Genomic DNA, 19,119 nt, shown 5'->3' on the forward strand with positions numbered 1-19,119 from the left:
AAGAGTGAGAGAGAGAGGAAAAGAGGAAGAAAGAAAGAGAGTGAGAGAGAGAAAGAATTATTCAGACTACCAAGTCCCGAAGAACCCCGAATCTTGTTTGTCTTCCAATGTCAAGTTACTAAGAAGTCCACAGCAACATCAGAAGCGCCAGTCAGATGAGCAGACTCAAGCAGTGGCACTAAGGCAGGGAAGCTGTGGCTTCCTAGGACCGGGAAGGCACGGACTCCCTCGGCCACTGATTTGTCTTCGGCTCTCCACACCTATCTCCTCGTCACAGGGGGGCCCACAGAAGCTACAACGCAAGATCAGCAGGCACAGCAAGAAAAAACAGGAAGGGGGCTGGGGATTTAGCTCAGTGGCATAAGTACCTGCCTTGCAAGCAGGCGGTCGTGAGTTCAATCCCCGGTACCGATAAAAAGGAAAAAGACAAAAAAAAAAAAAAAAAAAACAGGACTCAGAAGCAAGTCTACCGATTACATGAACTCAGGCCAAAAATCTCAGATTCATCAACCAGTCCATGAAACTCCTCACAGATTCCTGCCCATCAGGAAGAAAGAGGTGGGCAGGGGATTTAGCTCAGCGGCATAAGCACCTGTCTGGCAAGCGCAAGGTCATGAGTTTGATCCTCAGTACCAAAAAACAAAACAAAACAAAAAGAAGAAGAAAGAGGTAAACAAAGCTAGGTTCTTGGGAGGGCTAGAGAAGCACCAAATCCAGGCCAAAGGAGTACTATGGGCCCTACTTTTTAGAAAATACATTTCAAAACTGAGAATTAAGAAAATAGCCTTGGACCATAGAGTGGGAAAAAACTTATAGAGGCAACCTAAAAACTTGACTTGCAGTCAGGAATAATAGCTGACCAAAAGAAAAAGGAGCCAGTGCCTTAATGCTGGGGTTCTGCAAGCAAAGGAAAATAAAGGGGTACACACACATCAAGGGTCAGCAAAATGGCTGCTGCCCGGCCAGCATAAACAAGCAAGTTTTATTGAGATAACGAACAAAAAAACTCAAATTGCGCATGCTTAGATTATATAACTTGTTTGTTTCTTATCCTTACAGGACCTCATGTGTTTACCTTGGGGTGGGGGCGATGTTTCAAGGCCTACACTTTTCCCATAACATCGTCCACCGGATGTGTCCAGGACAAAATGGAGTCACTGTGGCCTCTCTACACCTTAAGTGCTAGAAAATACACACTTAAAAATTAGATGAGTTTTCTAAAATCACATTCGTTCTTGCCATAGGCTCTAATTCTTGGGTTCTTTAAGGCTTATGCTTAAAATAAAGGGCATTTCAAAAGCAAACAGGGCAAGAATGATTAAAACCTATACTTGGTTTTAATCTGCAGTAGCCTTTGGGCCAGTACGCATGGGCCGACAGACATCAAGGCTGAAAAACCGGCAGAGGCCAGATAATGAAAGCCCCAGAATACTACGTTAAGAAGGTAGGCTTTATCTTACAGCTCATCAGTTTTTAGCAGGGAATTGATATGATAAATACTTACTCAATATTTGAAGTAATAAATGTAGCATTGGGCCTGGTGAGGTGGCACACACCTGTAATCCCAGCACTTGGGAGGCCGAGGTAGGAGATGACTAAAAGTTCAAGGCCAGCTGGGCTACACAGTGGGTTCAAGCCCAATCCGAACTATACAGTGAGACTATGTCTCAAACAAAAACAAATCCCTGGTGATCTAGTAGTTACGACTTGGTACTCCAAAAAAAAACAAAAATAAAGTAGTATTAGGGAAAACTTAGACTCACTTTTATATTAAGAGTGTCAAAATACTATTCTTTCACTAGGGAATTTGCAGGTAGGTAACAGGACATGCTAGTCTAAGGTGACTAAGAAACAAGTTTATCTATCCTGTTTATAGGAAAGAAAGGTTATGTAAGGAGCTCGGCTGTTTCACTGGTTTATTTCATGGAGCTATAAAAGTTAAGGGCACAACAACTAAAATCACCTTTCTACAGTTTTCAAATATAAACCCTTAATCAAAAATAATAATAACTAATATATCTGAGAAACGTGGGTTTAGTAAATTAATTCACAATTTCAAATAAGGTTTTATCACCTGTCAAGGAGATAGCACAACGGTTTTGAGGTCTCTTTTTCTCAAAGGACCCTTAATAAATTTCCTCAGCATCCATATTGAACACACAATTTGCTTTATATTTAGTTTGGGGACAACAGTCCTCCCTTCATGTATAAAATGACAACTTCATGAAAGATTGCAAGGAGAAACATACATCTATTTCAGAGCCCTCTGGGGTAACATGAGCTTCCCCTGGGATAAATCTCTCTAAGATTTAAAATAGAACTGAAGAGTTTTGGGATCTTCTGGAAGAAAAGGAGTCCAGTAGCACCAGAAAGGCTTTGAAAGACTTTTTATGCTCAGCTGTTTTTCTACTTTTTCTCCCAGACATGATATTGAACCATAAAACTTAGGAGATAACTAGCCTGTAAATATTAAATTAAGTAAAAGCTCAAGGCAAAAGCTCACAGACTTTACCCCTAGCTGCCTTTGACCTGACAGGCCTGTTGAGACAAGGAAAGCGTAAGCCTAACAGGACCAGACCCATCCCACAAACTCTGGGCACATTAATATCTCAGCAGTTAAAATACAACACGTTGGCATGAAGTTTTTCTAAAATGGCCTCTGTTCATCTAATTTCTCTAGGCCTGAACTTCATTGTAACACATTTTATATGTTAGAACAGAAGCTAGAGATTTGCCAGTGATGACTCTCAGATAAGTACTGCATGTGGAATCTGTAGTGCACCCAGTGCATTCATTTCAAGTGGTATCAATTGTTTGCAATTTCCCAGGAGAGAATAGGCATCATGAGAAAGGAAAGACATCCCTGGACCCCTAGGCTAACATCCAGCCTTGACTAGAGAAGCCTGGACATAATCCGTATTCACGGGAAGCTCACTGCCAAGGGGCCTAGGCTTGGTAGTGATTAGCAAAACATAGTGATTTTTTCCTGTCAACCCAAAGAACTCTGTTCATGAATGACAATGGATTTAAAAATATCAATATTATAACTTACTGTCTGCTTTAAATACTGTCAGTAAATGATCTGAAATTAATTCTTCCACTGAAGATTCCAGCTTCCTTTCTCCATCAATTATCCAAGGAGTTTGTGGTAGATTTCTGGAAAATTTATTATATCTCCCTGTCAAAGAAATATTAGGTAACCTGTATGGAATGGCATAATTAACACAATAGGCTAAAAAGAGAAGCAACGATTTGTATTGAGCGTCATACCCTAAGCACTACGATATAAAACAAGGCCTAGTGTTTAATTCACATCTTACTTGAGGAGCTAGCACATAGACATGAAGATAATCAAATACAAAGATATAAAGTAACACCAGAACAGATGGCTAAAGACATGGTAGCAATGAATTTGAAAAACTGCTCAATATTCTCAGTAAGTTCACTCGCTGACTGACCAAATTACAGAGTGGAATACACTAAGGATCATTTTTTTTAAAAAAACTGTTGCTTTACAACATAATTAGTAGTATTTTCAGTACAACAGTCGTTAGTGATAATATATTCAAATACAGGAAATTCTGAAGGTTTTGTAACTTAGAAAAACAAACAACAACAACAAAATGCTAGCAGACTATGACTCGCTGCTTATGAACAAAGCTGCACGAAGCCAGCAGTTTTCGTGGCCCAGGGCAATCAAGGCCGAAGTACAACCTCCTTCCACCTGTCCCTGTAACGCAGCGTGCCTTTCAAACACTGCTACAGCACTGCTTGGCAAAGTCAGTGTAACAACTCGTTTTTCCGGGAGGAAGCCAAGTATTTACTCATTTGGGAGATAAATTATTTTCTCGGGTTTAGCTTACATGTTACAAAGCATGCTTTTACACTGCAGTTTTTCTCATCAGTTTTGAGTTTCTACATCTGCCTATATTTCAAGTTGGCCAATTCTGAAGGAAACTAATAAATTTGAAAAGGTAAAAATTACATTTCTGATGGAAATTCCCTTTTGCATGGCATGTTTAATAACAGATTTCCTGACATCTTTAAGAAAGGCTTTAGAATCTAAAATAATCTGGCTATCAGTTCTACTTCTCAAGAGTAAACTGTTGATACCCTCCTAACAACAGTAAGAATAAAGCAGGTGAGTTCTCAGTTGAGTTGTTCACAAAGGACAATAGGTTGACAGTGCACACATATTCCAGACTAAATAGTTTACCAGCCACAAAAACAGCACCATGCGCACATTCAATTTCAAGAACAGTGCATACAGCCTTTGGCGAGTTTGGAGGACAAGGAAACTGCCTGCAAAACAAAATAAATTTACGGCTACTATTTTCCAGACGTGATATTGAATCATAAAACTAAGATGAATCAGCATTGTCTGGGACACACATAGAACCTGGGTCTCTAATGGACTATACTTCTCCCTAACTTTTGGTTTGGAAATCATAAACTCCAGTCCAGACTCCAGAGTTCTCATTTTGAGAGCTGCCTGGTGGTTCTGGAAGGGTAGTGTGGTCCATACACCCTCGCCTGAGGAAATGTCCTCGTCCATGGGAGGGCTGCTCTTCCCAAGGGACACACACAGAGCATGACGTAGGAAGGGGACACCCAGCCAGCCATATCAGCCAAATAACCCTGACAGTCAGTGAGGTGACAGAGGTCACAGGCAAATCGCTCTCACATCATGGAGTACCACTTTTATCACGTGACAGTGGAACTAGGTAAATCAGGCCTCAGATGCTACCTTTTAAGCTCAGAAAGCCTCATTTTCCCAGATAATGATTTCTAACAGGCTTGAGAATTGGTGGGGGGGATAGATAATGCAAGCCCCGTTAGGGCCCCCATTATTTTTTTCTCCTCAGTCACTTGCTGCTGGCTTACACAATTGTCAACTGTCAGGGCAAGGCTGGTGTGCAGCGAGCGCCCCGTCCACGGAGGGCCCTGCGCCAGTGCCACATGCCCACCTTTCAGGGGGTACTGCACTGTTTTTCCTTTCCCTTCCTTCTCATTCCAACTATGACTTGGAAGAGCAGAAAAAGTAGGAAGTGGCTGACACTCCCCTCTGTTAGCTAAGAAACTTCAATCCAACTGAATACAGAGAGGAAGGAAAAACATATGGCTTATTTTCTGTCCACTACCTAGGAAATTTTCAAAGCCACAAACCAGAGTCCACGTACAATTACTAAATGTGGATACATACGTATATTTTGGTGGTACTGGGGACTGAATACAGGTCATTCAAATAGTATACCACTGAACTATATCCTCAACTCTTTTATTTTGAGAGAGGGTCCTGCTAAATTGTCCAGGCTTGCTTCAAACTTGTAATCCTCCTGCCTCAGCCACTCAAGTAGCTGGGATTAAAAGATGTAAGTAAACCACCACACCTAGCTGGATCTTTCTTAGTTTCTCAGGATGTCTTTATAAAGAAATCATTTAGAAACTCAGGGAATAAATGCTTGTATAATTATGTTTACCTTCCAAAATGTAATAAACATATTTCCACTCTGAGATTCACTTTTAGTCAGTAAAAGATATGAGACCCTCCTTATAACATTACTGCTTGAAATGTATTCCACAATGTTCTGGGAGAATAACTATAATAGTATTTTATTTAATAAAATAAATTCACTGAGAATTATCATACAAGGTTTGCTAGACTTACTATAATTCTGCTTTTTTTTTTTTGGCACTGGGGATCAAAATCATGACCTTGCTCGAGCCAGGCAGGCACTTACACTCCTGAGTTAAATCCTCAGCCCCTAATTCAGCATATTTTAACAATCTGATATTCAAAAATGGAGTTAATCTGCTTATGATTTCAGCTGAAGAACAGAGTGGAACTAGAGCCAGGTTCCTGTGCTCCCAGCCAGTGCTATTTGCATTACAAATAAGGAAACTCCCAAGCTTTTTCCCTCATCTAGAGATGGGACACCTAGGAAATACAGACTTGGGGATGTAACAAGAATGGCACTGGACCAGAGGTTCACTCTCTATCATCCAGATGAAAACTTAGGCAAGACAGATAGATCCTCTTTTGACATAAAAATCCTCTTCTAGGGGCTGGAGGTTTAGCTCGGCGGCATAAGCACCTGCCTTGCAAGCAGGCAGTCGTGAGTTCGACCCCTGGTACCGATAAAAAGGAAAAAGACAAAAAAAAGTCCTCTTCTAAACATGAGGAAGTTGTGTTTGATTGACAATTCAAATATTAATTTGGACACCACATTATGCCAGCTGCTGAGCCAGGGGCATATAAAGCATGGTCTCTGAAACATATCGTCTTGTTTCAGCAATAATCCAGATTATCTCGAACATTCCCTTTTTTAAAAAATTGGTTTATTTTCCTTTCTTTCCTTTTTTTTTTTTTGGTACGAGGAATCAAACTCAAGGTGTTGTCCCGCTGAGCTGCATCCAGGGCCACATTCTCTTTATTGTAAAGTCCATGACTGCTTCCCTATTTTTAAACTTCTACTTACTTGCGAAAATCTTCCTCTTTTATCTTATTCAAAGCTTTCATAACTGCCATTCTGGTGAACACCGACTACACAGAGCAAAATGAAAAGACATTTCATTACCTAAACAATTAACCCTGGCCCTGGAGCACAGAAGATGATCAGAGAAATTACATTGTTTTACATACTTAAAAGGGGTGAATATTTCACAGTTCAAAGAAAACAAGTAAAATTTAAGCAATCGTAATGCCCGTTCTGTAACTGGTGTACCTCCACAGCCCTGCTCTCCAATCTGGCCTGTCTCCATGGGGCCAAGAGATCAAGCAGAACAAGCCTCCTTTATGTATGGTCCCACTCCTCACAATGTGGCATTCTTCACACACAAAAATGATGGCACTGCATACAATCTGCTCTGAATTTTTTTCCCTAGACTTCAAGAGGAATTCAGAGTGGTCCATCTGCATTTTTTCCCTGCATCCCTTCAGTGGCACAACGGTATACGGTTTCGGACTTGCCTATCAAGGTAGGAGGTAAACGAGAGCCAACCAGTCTGCTCTGGCACCAGCCAGCTCAGTGTCACTCAATAGCCACAAAGTAAGCAAACCCACTGTTCTGACCAGAAGGGCATCTACAAACCTTCCAGTTGAGTTTGAGTTTTGTTTCTCTTGAGGGAGGGTCTGACTATGTAGCCCAGGCTGGGCTCAAACTCATAGTTCTCCTGCCTCAGCCTACCTAGTGCTGGAATTCCAGGTACGCACCACCATGCACAGCTTCCTTGAATTTTTTAAAATAAAAAGCCAAAAAAGCTCACGGAATACAAATATGTATTCCATATGCAATTAGTACATATATTCATGTCTTACAATGATAAATCATAATTACTTCTGGTTATACAGAATCATATGTGACTGAAAAGGAGCATAAAGTAGACATCTTAACAGTGAAAGCAATTATAGCACTGATTCTAAACCACATTCTGGGGAATCCTAGGGAGTAGTCTACAAGGAACCACATGATCAAATTGAAAATTAAGTGTCTGTTTGATAATACATGAAACCTTAGACCTGAAAGAATCTCAAAAGGTCATTCAGGTAACTCCCAGTCACTAAGCAAGAGCCTACATTTGAGGCTTTGCAACTCCCACTGGCTAAAGGATATGGTGTCTAAGATGCTTCAGGGAAAAAAAATTCTTATCTTCTTATCTGATGCTCGCACTTATATATTTCCTCAAATGTAACAAAAATGAAACTAGATCTTCAGCACAAATGTTTTACAGGTCATTTGGGCAATGCTCCTTAACTGGTACGGCAAAGCAGCAAAGCCACAGTTGTACCAAGATACCTACCCCTTTAGTTCACAAAGCCTTCTGCACAGGGCCTGGGGCAAGGGGATCCCCAGACCTGCTAGCGCCAGCCTGGAATGATTTCATCTGTCAAGCTTACAGTGCTGAACAAACATGGTAAGTGACATGTGCCATGATAAAAGAGTATGGAAGCATCGTCCTAGGTATGGCCTCCATCTATAGTTATTTCTGTAGAGGATATGGTATTTGACAAATGTTATCTCTTTCCCCCACCCCATTCTGAAAGGACAAGGAATTAGTCAAAGCAGAGGAAAGATCAAATTATGTGTCTCTGACAATAAAATATTCTTTTTAACCATCATAAGAACAAAATGAGTATCAGTAAAACTGCAGAAATGTGCCTCTGTACAGAACCAGCTAAATAAGGAGGGCATGAAAGATGACCTCAAAAACATGGCATGCCTTTCGATCTGGCACGGGCACTAAAACTAATAAACTAATTTGCTCATTAACCTGAAAACCAGCTAACATCAGACAGTCAAGAGGAGTGTGAATTAAACGCCTGTTGTAAATGTAATATGATACAGCTATAATGGTTTCCTTTACCTGAAAATCCAAGATCCAGATTAAGGAAGTCAACCAGCAAAGTGATACAATATTCCAAATCTAAAAACTCCCAGAATCTGGAAACACTTCTGGTCCAAGCCTTTTGGTTACAGGACATTCAAACTGTATTAATTCAGAACTACCTAATAAAAAATTTACCTTGGTTTATATTTTTAAACACCAATTTCTAAAAAATATATATTAGACAAAGGCTTGGAATGCTACTGCTACTTACCATGGATTTTTCCCAGATGATGTAATTTAGGGAGTTAAAAATTAAAAGTTGATTTTCCTCAAATAGTAACATCATTGAAAGACTGGCTCTAAACTTAATGTACCAGTGGAATAACCTAGACACTGACAAATATTTGTGTGCTATGACTTCCTAGCCAGAGGCAAAGGTGCTGAGGGTGAAAAAATAATAAAAATAAATGCAGTAAATGGAAATATTCAAAGACTAATTCTTGGTATAACAGAGTTGCCATGTTTTTAAAGTACATTTGTTTTATTGTTAACTTGAACGGGGATTTAACTTAGCGGCATAAGCACCAGCCTTGCAAGTGCGAGGTCGTGAGTACAATCCCTGGTCAAAAAAAAAAAAAATATATATATATATATATAGTTAACTTGAATATGGAGTACAGAAAAACTCACTAGAAAATAAGAAGTAGCCTCACCTGTTTGTTTTTAGCTGGCTTGAAACAATCTGGGCAAATTGCACCTCTAAAATAAAATTCAAGTTAATAAAAAAGGTTAATGAGTTTGTTTGGAAATGGATATAATTCAAATATATTTTACATGACATGGCTGCTAAACCCAGGATTTCAGAAGCAGTCAAAACGAATCTTTACATGGGCTGCACCGGTTTGCTTAGGAACTTTACATGGGAGATTACATTTTAAACCTCCTAAGACATGACGAGTTTTGAAATATTCATTAGAAAGACAAACAATACTATTTTATGAAAACCAAAGGAATGAACAATTTTACACAAGTGACATTGCTGTTTACGTGACAACTTACAGGAAGTGGCAATCCTCAACTGTTTCTGGGTGAGCGAAGATCACACTCACTTCAAATAAACTCTAAAAATTAAAAGAAAGTTTTAAAATGAGCAAAAGGAAACTAACATCTAACAACTTCTCAATGGAAATTGAAATTAACTCTCAAAGACTGGTTCAGAAAAAAATGATGCGGAAACTAGAAATACTACTGCTCTCAGAACAGCTTGTTTACAGAGCAGCTACCAACAAAAGGATTTTATTCTTCCATTTAAAAATTCAGTCACTAATGATACCACCAAAAAAGTCTTTGTAAAGTTTTTTTAAATTAATTTGTATGATTTTGGGGCATCTATGTAAATTAGGTATGAAGATGAATGAGAATTTAGAGAACTAGAAAGAAACAAAGAGATAAAGCTAAAAGAAAAGATGGTTCAGTCAATACTATGGTTAAAATTAATAAAAAGGCAAAAATACCGTGCTGTATTCATATCCTTTAAAAGTCCATACAAAAATTTTTTTGTACAGGGCTGGGGTTCAAATTCAGCAACACTTTGCCTCTGAGCTATACCCAGCTGCCCCACTTTTTTGTTAAACTAATTAATTTAGTAGCACAGGGACAACCCAGGGCTTTACCCAGCTGGCCTCAAAGTTGAGATACTAAGTAGCTGAAATTATAGGCATGCAGCACCATGCCCAGCTGGAAGCTTATTTTTATTTTGCTTTATTTTTTGTTTTTTTGAGACAGGGTCACACTATGGAGTTCAAGGTGGCCTTGAACTCACTATGTAGCCCAGGCTGGCCTCGAATTTGTGCGGATCCTCCTGTCTCAACTTCCAGAGTGCTGGAATTACAGGCATGCACACAAGGCTTATCTTAAAGTGCTCAAATTTTTTAATTGATTTTAGTTTTAAAAGAGGGGTCTAGGGCTGGGGATTTAGCTCAGTGGCTTAAGCACCTGCCTGGCAAGCGCAAGGTCATGAGTTCAATCCCTGGCAGCAAGAAAAAAAAAAAGAGGGGTCTTAATTTTTTATTACAGAAGTGGTACCCACAAACTATAAAATAATCAAATACATGGTTTTTTAGTCCCATTCCACCAAGGTAGAACTAACAATTTGGTAGGTGTCTAACCATTTTTAAGACTTTAAACATATAAGGGCTGGGGTTTAGCTCAGCGGCATAAGCGCCTGCCCTGCAAGCACGCAGTCTTGAGTTTGATCACTGGTGCCAATTAAAAAGAAAAAAGAATTTAAACATATATGTATTTTTTGAGGTATTAAGCATACTTTTGAAAAATTCCTATATTTAATCTCACTTCATGGGCATCTTTCAACTCTAAGAATTGTCACACATTCAAGTTACAGAAAATTTTACTGTTACTAAAAAATGCTACAATAAATACTCTTATAAAGAAAAAGATTCCATATTATATATATTTTTACCTCTGCAGAAAATATGCAAAATTCCACATTAGGAAAAAGCTATACATACACTATGTTGCAGCTTACCTTTTTTTTATTGTGCTCTGTACTTACAAGTTTGATATGTAGTAAAGTCATTAGCTACTCTAAAATCGTAACAATATACAGCTTTTTTGGCTCGTATTCTAATCTCCAAAGTAAAATTAAATTGAATTTTGTCTATTAAAGAAAACTTCACTTGGCCTGATTTACCAAAACATTATTACATCTTTTGTTTTCTGTTTTTTTGCTCTCACTGATTGAACATGTAAAATTATTTGTGCTTCAAAACTGAAATTTGAGGTAAAAACACTTTACATTAATATCTTCTCTAATTTCCAAAGGACTTGTATTACCTCATTTCCTCTTCATACTATCTATAAAGAGGTTTTATTCTCTATTCTCTTGGTATTCAGTCCCAAAGACAGAGCTCTGATAATTTACAATGGTTAAAAACCTAACTATTTAGCTATGGAAGACGACTGTGATTTTATTTGAATAGGAGAATATCTGGTTCTCTGGGAATTTCCTTTAAAAAAAATGACCAGGCAAGGAGGACACGCTATTCAAATCTAATTTAAGATTTTAACACATTTTCACACTTTTCTGGAAACCCAAGCTCTTCCTTGGAATTCAGTCCATTTCAGAGATTGAAGGAAGGTGTCTCCTGGAACTAGGAATGTGGCGAAGCAATCTAGTTTTGAAAACAGTCTCTGATTAAAAGTAAACAAAGGGATTTGAGATACCAACAATGTAGATTGAGCTCATTTTCATTGTAGTTGAATATGTAACTTCCATGTTCTTTAAGAAAAGATGAGCCACAGATAAAACTAAATAATGTAGTGTTGACTGTACTGGGTCACAGTTATTTATATATCAATTTGTATCAGTAAATCTGTATCTCCAATTTAAATACCAGAGACTTAGCTATTTTTACCCTTTTAAGGTAAATTAGGGTACACATTACTTTTTAAATATATAAATATCTTGGACCACAAAGAAGTGTTAGAGAAAAAAAAAAGAGATTTTAACTTCAAATTAATGTTTTGCCTGGTGTTTACAGAACACACCTGTCATCCCAACACTCACGAGGCTGAGGCAGAATTACCGTTGAGTTCAAGGCCAGCCTGAGCTACACAATGAATTTAAGACCAGCCTGAACTACAGGGCGAGATCCAGTCTCCACAAAAAAAAAAAAAAAGAAAGAAAGAAAGTTAACCCTTTTCAGCTTAGAATCTTTTATGGAATTATTTAAAGAGAGGATTATTTTGGATAACCAAAACTCTGCCATACAATAAAGTAAAACTAATAAAACCAGAGAATAAAATTAATGCACATAATCCGATACCTTTCCATCGATGGGAACACCCAGTTCCTCTGAAAACAAAGGGTGTGTTATCCATTTGTAGGCTTCTTTTAACTGAACTACATCACTTCTCCCCAGCGACAGACTCTGCTTTCTGAATAACAAAAATTAATTCACCAGTATGAAAAACTTCACTTGATCCTTGAAAAAAAAGAATTATTTAAAAAATAACAAGTGCATATCATGTGTCACATTTAATACATTAGAGAAAATAGAGAATAAACCATACCAAGATTTCTCACTTCAAGGGCCTATATTCTAGTGAAATCAAGAAGTATTTTTTAATGGCATATAAAACAATTTGTTAAGCTTCAATGATAAAAACATACTACGTTTTTCTGAACTGGAATTGCCAGATCCAGGATTTTATATTTTGGAAAGGTCAGAAAGAAATGACTTTATAGTTTAGAAACTTAAAATTGTCTATTACAATAATCATATCCATGTTGAAAATGTTTGCATCTACTGTCTTGCTGAAAACGGGCCTTATTTTTGAGAAGTCAAGGTAAAAGCTCTACCTTTTTTCTCTTTACTGCTGAAGAAAAAATACTAAATCTTGAAGTATCAAGGTTCTAAAATGCTCACCAATGTAACAGCAGATAAATAGCTGAATAAATCTCTCCCACTCTTTAAAAACCTACTTATGAGCACACGGCTTTCAGGAAGTCCCTCTTATGATAGCTAGCTTTAGACTGCAACAGAAAGCAACTGAATTAAGAAGGAAGAAAAACATGCTACACTGTTACCAAAACTGCTCCACTTGATGGAGAATACTGAGATATTTCTACCAAACTAACAAGCTCACTTAATTGAAATACACTTCACACAGCCTTATGGCTATTACAGGGCTACTGTAATGAAAGAGATATTAGGGTCACCCTGAAAAATCTCCCACACACCTTTCCTACCCCTAAGTACTAGGGATTGAACCCTGCACCTTGCACATGCTGGGCAAGTGCGCTACCACTAAGCTACATTTACAACCCTCTTTATTTTGGCCTTAAACCTATAATCCTCTTGCTTTAGCCTCCTAAAGAGCTGGGATTATTAACATGCACCATACTGGCCAGTTTGAATATCCCTTCTGTCTAATTTTCACTGATAGAACTTACTATTTATAAGCAATATCCATTTTAATATAATTATGCAAGACCAAGAGATACGACTAATTGCAAGTAGAAAACAAAAAAGTAATTTAGCTAATGGTCAAGTTGATCTGGAAAAACATAATATAAAAACTACGGTTCTAGGCTGGGGATTTAGCTTAGCGGCATAAACACCTGCCTCCCAAGCACAAGGTCATGAGGCTGATTCTGGAGGTCGCTCCCAGAACCAAAAACAGAAACAAAAAACCCAAAACTACAGTTCCTCTCAAAATACAAGTTAAAAAGTAGTTCATCTATTCATTCTGTATCCAGCTGAAACTGTTTGGTTGCAAACTAGTTACAGGAGTAACTAGTTACAGGAAACTAGTTACAGGAGTGCTTTCATGTACTTTGGGTTTATAGTTTATAGAATGAAAAGGAACTCACAAACAACATGGATGCAAACTGAAAATATTTAGAAAATGGCATTTCTTAACAATGATAACAATTTTCTAAAAACATAGGAGCAAATTTTGTTATTACACCAGAACTGTAAGCTTTTTGAATAATTTAATAAAACCTAGCTAACCATACCTCTGATAGATGGCATTATTATCATCTTTTTTAAAGTGCAGATATTAAATACAAACAAAAAATAAATTACTTTTTCTATAAATTACTTAACCAAGTACGAGATTCTAATACAAACATCTACACTTCCGGGACTTTCTTTCCAGAGTTTACACAAAACACTAGCAATCATATGGCTCTTTTATTTTGTTATTTTTTTAAGGCAGTCTCGCTTTGTAGTTCAGGCTCACTTTGAACTAACTACATATACAGCCCAGGTTGGCCTGAAACTCACAGACTCCTCCAGCCTCAGTCTTCCCAGTGCTGTGATTACAGGCCTTCACCGCCACATCTCGCTTGGCCCCTTTTTATGGTACAAAATTTTAAGTTTCAATTCCCAAAAAGCTCTGGAAAATTAAATGTTTTTCAGAAAACCTGGTTGCAACCAAAAGTCTTTTCTTTCTCTCGTTTTCTTTTTCTGGTACCGGGAATCAAGCTCCCGGCCTGGCCTTGCCAGGCAGGTGCTGCGCCGCTGCGCTGTCTCCCCAGTCCTAAATCTTGATTTGAACACATGAAACTATTTACGTTGCTTAGCAGACTTAGAGTGTATATTCTTATGTTTCCTTACAGAAATATTAATATGGTAATTTTACAGTACCACACTAAGAAAGAAGTGTGTTATGTATATGACAGTTAACATCATACTATATTCCTAAAATCCAAAAAACTCTAAATTCAAAAACACATCCAGCCTCCAAGGATTTCAGATGAAAGACTGTAAATTTTATGTTTCATATGGGTTTTCTATGTATAAACTTACTATTATCTTGCCTTAACTAAAATTTAAAACTTTATATTTATGGCCTTGTTTATTTAGTTTCTAAGACCACTGTATAATTTGTTATTTTAACATAATTCCTAAAATACATTATATGATGCCTAATGTATATAAAATATTTATTACATTCACATTAAATCTGCGCACAAAAAACAATGAATCCACTTTGACAGATTATTAATACACTATTGCCAAGTAAACTAACTGAACAAATCTAACACCCTAAATTTATATAATAAAAATTATTTCTCTAGTAGCTAGTGAATTCACTCTAAGAAAGGAGAGAGTAGCAGTAAAAATATTTTAAGAATCAGGTAACATTTAAATGGTGTTGAAAACTCCCTACCAAAATTACTTACCCCATTTCCTGTTTTACCAGCAACCATGCTGCATGCTGTAGGCAATTTAGTCACACCCAAAAAGAAAAGAAAAGGGGAGAAATGTTCAGTGAAATTAAGTTCCAACATCATTACCAAAGTGCTTAAGTAATTTGCTAATCAAACTCCCCATATTCAAATTTGGAAATGTTGCAGTGACCTCAGTCTCATTTAGAATCAGAAATGAGGTAAGCTTTCACTCTGCAATGCTGTCTTGCTGTGGCCAGGAATCCAACAGGGATACCCCACCCCTGCACTGCAGATTTCTATTTCTCATTAGTGAGTATGGGTGGCTTATGTAATTTTTCTTTAAGTATCTTATTATTTCATGGGGAAAAGCCCAACAGACTGTATGCATAGACCCCCACAACACAGAATTGAAGGCTCCAGTTTGGGGAATTTTTTAGTTGTTGTTGTTGTTTTTGAGTCAGGTCTCAGTATGTAGCCCAGACTGGCTTCAAACTCACAGCAATCCTTCTGCCTCAGCATCCCAAGTGCGAGGACTGCAGGCATGAGCCACGTGACCAGCAGTTTTTTGCTCTTGTCTTTTCAACGGAGATACTATATTTAACTCTACTTTATTCACAATATTCACACCTACGTGTGCAGGAGTTAAATGTAGTAAATGTGCAACCCAGTTTGAAATATGGCAAAAACTAAGATAGACTGAGAGGTGGATAAATAAATGGATGGCTACATATACGACCCAGTAAATACAGAAAAGTAGTAACAATTGGGTATGGTGGCACATGGCTATAATCCCAGCGCTTGGGAGGCTGGGTGGGAATGTCCCTGCAAGTTGGAGCACAGCCTGGACTACACAGTGAGCTCAAGTTCAGCCCGAAATACATAGTAAGACCCTGTCTCAACAACAAAAAAATTACAAAAGTAATAATAATCATAGAATCTAACTGGGTTATGTCATTCATTGACAATTCTTCACCTTTTCTATATATTTGAAAATACTTGTAACATTTTAGCAAAAGTGTTCTGTAAAAGATGAATAAAAAACTTTTAAAAATGTAAAAAAAAATGGCGTGATATAGTGGCACTCACCTACTATCCCACATTTCGGGAGGCTAAGGCAGGAGAACTACAAATTCTAACTCAGCTTGGTCAACTTAGTTGCTTAGTGAGACCTTGTCTCAAAACAAAAAAATTTATAAAGGGTAGGAATGAGGCTCATTATAAAGGTTCTGGGTTCAATCCCCAGTACCCACCCCATACACACACACAAAACTAAAAAATGACTAAAGTGCAGATTATCATTTCACAATCATAGTTGTTACAGGATTAAATGATATTAATATAAAACACATTCCATAGTGAATTTGTGTCACTAAGATTTCCCAGTCTGCCATTAGGCTCCCACAGTTTCACTTCAGAAAAAGAGAATGGTGTATCTGCCATAACATAACATTTTGTGAACATAACAAAAACCCACACATATAAGTCAAAAAAATATCATATGTAGTGTCTGTGTTTACATGTCACAAAAATGGCCAGGCACGTCAGACCTGATGTCAGACAGAGTGTGCCCAAAAAATGCATACACTGCAGGAAAAGAAAAACAGTATGATGTTTTGTCAACAGATAGTGTTACCCTTTAGGATGGAGGACCCTAAAGGATGGGGGACCCCAGAGGATGCCATGCATCCCAGAAAACCCACTACACTACCAGCCCTCCAAGAAGAAACTGAAAATCCATGGGCAGCGATTTCAACGACCAAGGTTACCCAAGCAGCAATTCACTAATGAACTTCTGGAAAAAAATAGATACCACTCTGAGCACATCTTGGAATTTTATTTTATTTTATTTTATTTTTTTGTCTTTTTCCTTTTTATCAGTACCGGGGATCGAACTCACGACTGCCTGCTTGCAAGGCAGGCGCTTATGCCGCTGAGCTAAATCCCCAGCCCCCACATCTTGGAATTTTAAAGGCCAATATAACTTGTATTAATATCATGCTCTCTCAATCAAGTTAGTATTAAAATACTTATACTAGTTTTTTCCTAAATTGGGCATACATTTTTTAGTGGTCTCTGTATATGTACGGTATTATATATATGACACTCTTTCCTTTTCAATGAGTAAGAGTTCCTTCAAATGACCAGCAGGGTCCTGGACACTTCTAAAACTTATAATCATTCAGAAGCATTAGGTGAATTACTATGTTCAGATTTGAGCCAAGTAGAACAAATTAATCACTAAGTAAGAACTATTCCAAATGCCTGAGTTGTTTACTACATGTGCCAGCTCAACCTAACACCATTCACTGCACTATAAGATTCCTTCCTTTCCTCCTCCCAGTTATTCAACCCCTATTTCAAACTGTAAGGAAATAATATAATACACAAATTACTAGAAGTCAGAAAATTAGTAGAAGTTAGCTTCAAGCTTCACTAATCTCCGGGTCTCACTATCCTAATGGGAAAAATAAGAGATAGACTAAAATTACTATAATTTAAACTTTTTTGGATGGTTGAAAGCATTAATAAGCCAGACATGGTGGCACTCCAAAGACTGAGGCAGGATTAGCACAAGTTCGAGGTCAGTGTGGACTACAAGTGAGTTCAAGGTCAGCCTGAGCTACATTGTAAGACCCTGTCTCAAACCACTGTCTCAAAAAAAACAACAAACAAACAAACAAAAAAGTATTAGTGGACATTAGTCTACTGGTTTACAGTAAATGCTATTGACAATGATAGGATTTTGAAGTTACAAAGTTGCCCAGCACAAGTTGATCTATATTGTACTACTCTTTAGCCTTATATTTTGAAAGATCAATAAATACTATCTATACAGGAATATTAAACTTCTACAGATATAAGATTTTAATGAAATCATGTATGTAAGGAACCAAGTAAGATTCCTCACATGAACTTAATAAATGGTAACTATTATGATTGTTATACCAAAAACTTTTTTATAGTTGCAACAAGAAAAATTTAGATTTATCCCATAAAAGATGTATAGGATTTGGTCCCATTCCTTTTCACTCCAAACTCTTGTAGGTAGGTCTGGAATCCCCTACATCAATTAATTCTGAGCTACAAGAACTATCTACTTTCTTTTTTAAAGGGACTCTTCTGTCCTCTAGTGACCTTTCTGTCTCCTACAGGCAAGCTCGGGTGATGTCACCCAGTGTGCAGCGTACCCTGCCATCCTCAACTGTAAAGCAGAGCAGCACTGGAGGATGCCAAGGGAAACCGGATAACCATGCGGAACGTGAAATTAAATCATGTGTCATCTTCGTACCTAAGACCTGCCAAGGGTTTTTCCTTCCTAAGTCTTCTGCAGGCTCCCTGCTTAAGCACACCAGCAGGTTGGACAGAAGTAATCACACCCAGGGGCTAGAAGGCTGAATCCCAAAGAAGTTAGCATTGCTCACTTATTCAATTTTCACCACATTAATAATGCCCTGGAACTATTTCTACCAGGGAAAAAAAGTACATTTCTCCCTTTCAGGTCACCAAGATAATTTTAATAACTGTTCTGTTCCTTAGTCGCTGGGACAAAGTCTGTTCTCTAGAGTAAGCAATTAAATTCTTCCTCCCCAGTAGAACCAAGTAGCATTAAATTTATCAAGTTTAATCAAATTTGATACAGAGACAGTATGTCATCTTCTGAAAATCCAAGAACCACACAATTTAATCCTGGAGGCAGCTTTAACTTTGAAAATTCCAGGTAAGTCTTAAATTGAGCAGCTGAATAACTGCTTGCAAAGTGCTTATATGCTCCAGTAAAACACACACACAACTGACAAAAAAGTCAATGCTTGCCTCAAGTTTTAAAGAGTCCTGAGCTGGAAGTTTATCTAGCACCACAGGCACAGAGGCTGATTCAAGCAGAGCTGCAGGCAGGAAGGACAAAGCGGAGAGCATTCAAAATGGCATGCTGGGGAACTACAGCTGAGCCACGCTGCAGGAGGGTGCTCACGTGTGTGCACAGCGGACAGCAGGACTTCAATGATCAGACACCTAATTCAAAAGGTGAGAAATTTCTGAGTATCAAACTTGAACGTGAACCCCAGAACTGAAACCATGATATAAGAAGT

At 37.9% G+C, this 19,119-nt stretch overlaps 1 protein-coding gene across 3 annotated transcripts in view; it reads right to left on the reverse strand.

Moving 5' to 3' along the window:
• The window catches only part of Pus10 (pseudouridine synthase 10), an 83,215-nt gene that overhangs the window by 13,057 nt on the left and 51,039 nt on the right, over nucleotides 1-19,119 (reverse strand). For 2 of the 3 annotated variants that reach the window (XM_063229466.1, XM_063229464.1), the window contains exons 5-11: nucleotides 15,044-15,078; nucleotides 12,174-12,285; nucleotides 9,388-9,449; nucleotides 9,042-9,087; nucleotides 6,480-6,544; nucleotides 4,217-4,302; nucleotides 3,053-3,178 (exon numbers count right to left, since the gene is read on the reverse strand). In XM_063229466.1, coding sequence (XP_063085536.1) covers nucleotides 3,053-3,178; nucleotides 4,217-4,302; nucleotides 6,480-6,544; nucleotides 9,042-9,087; nucleotides 9,388-9,449; nucleotides 12,174-12,285; nucleotides 15,044-15,078 — 532 coding nt within the window. The remainder of the gene's footprint in view (nucleotides 1-3,052; nucleotides 3,179-4,216; nucleotides 4,303-6,479; nucleotides 6,545-9,041; nucleotides 9,088-9,387; nucleotides 9,450-12,173; nucleotides 12,286-15,043; nucleotides 15,079-19,119) is intronic. The other variant, XM_063229465.1, reaches the window with a different exon arrangement.

The sequence above is a fragment of the Cavia porcellus genome, unplaced genomic scaffold (assembly GCF_034190915.1).
Source record: "Cavia porcellus strain 051 isolate PalLab524CR breed Dunkin Hartley unplaced genomic scaffold, mCavPor4.1 scaffold_18, whole genome shotgun sequence".
Lineage (NCBI taxonomy): Eukaryota > Metazoa > Chordata > Mammalia > Rodentia > Caviidae > Cavia > Cavia porcellus.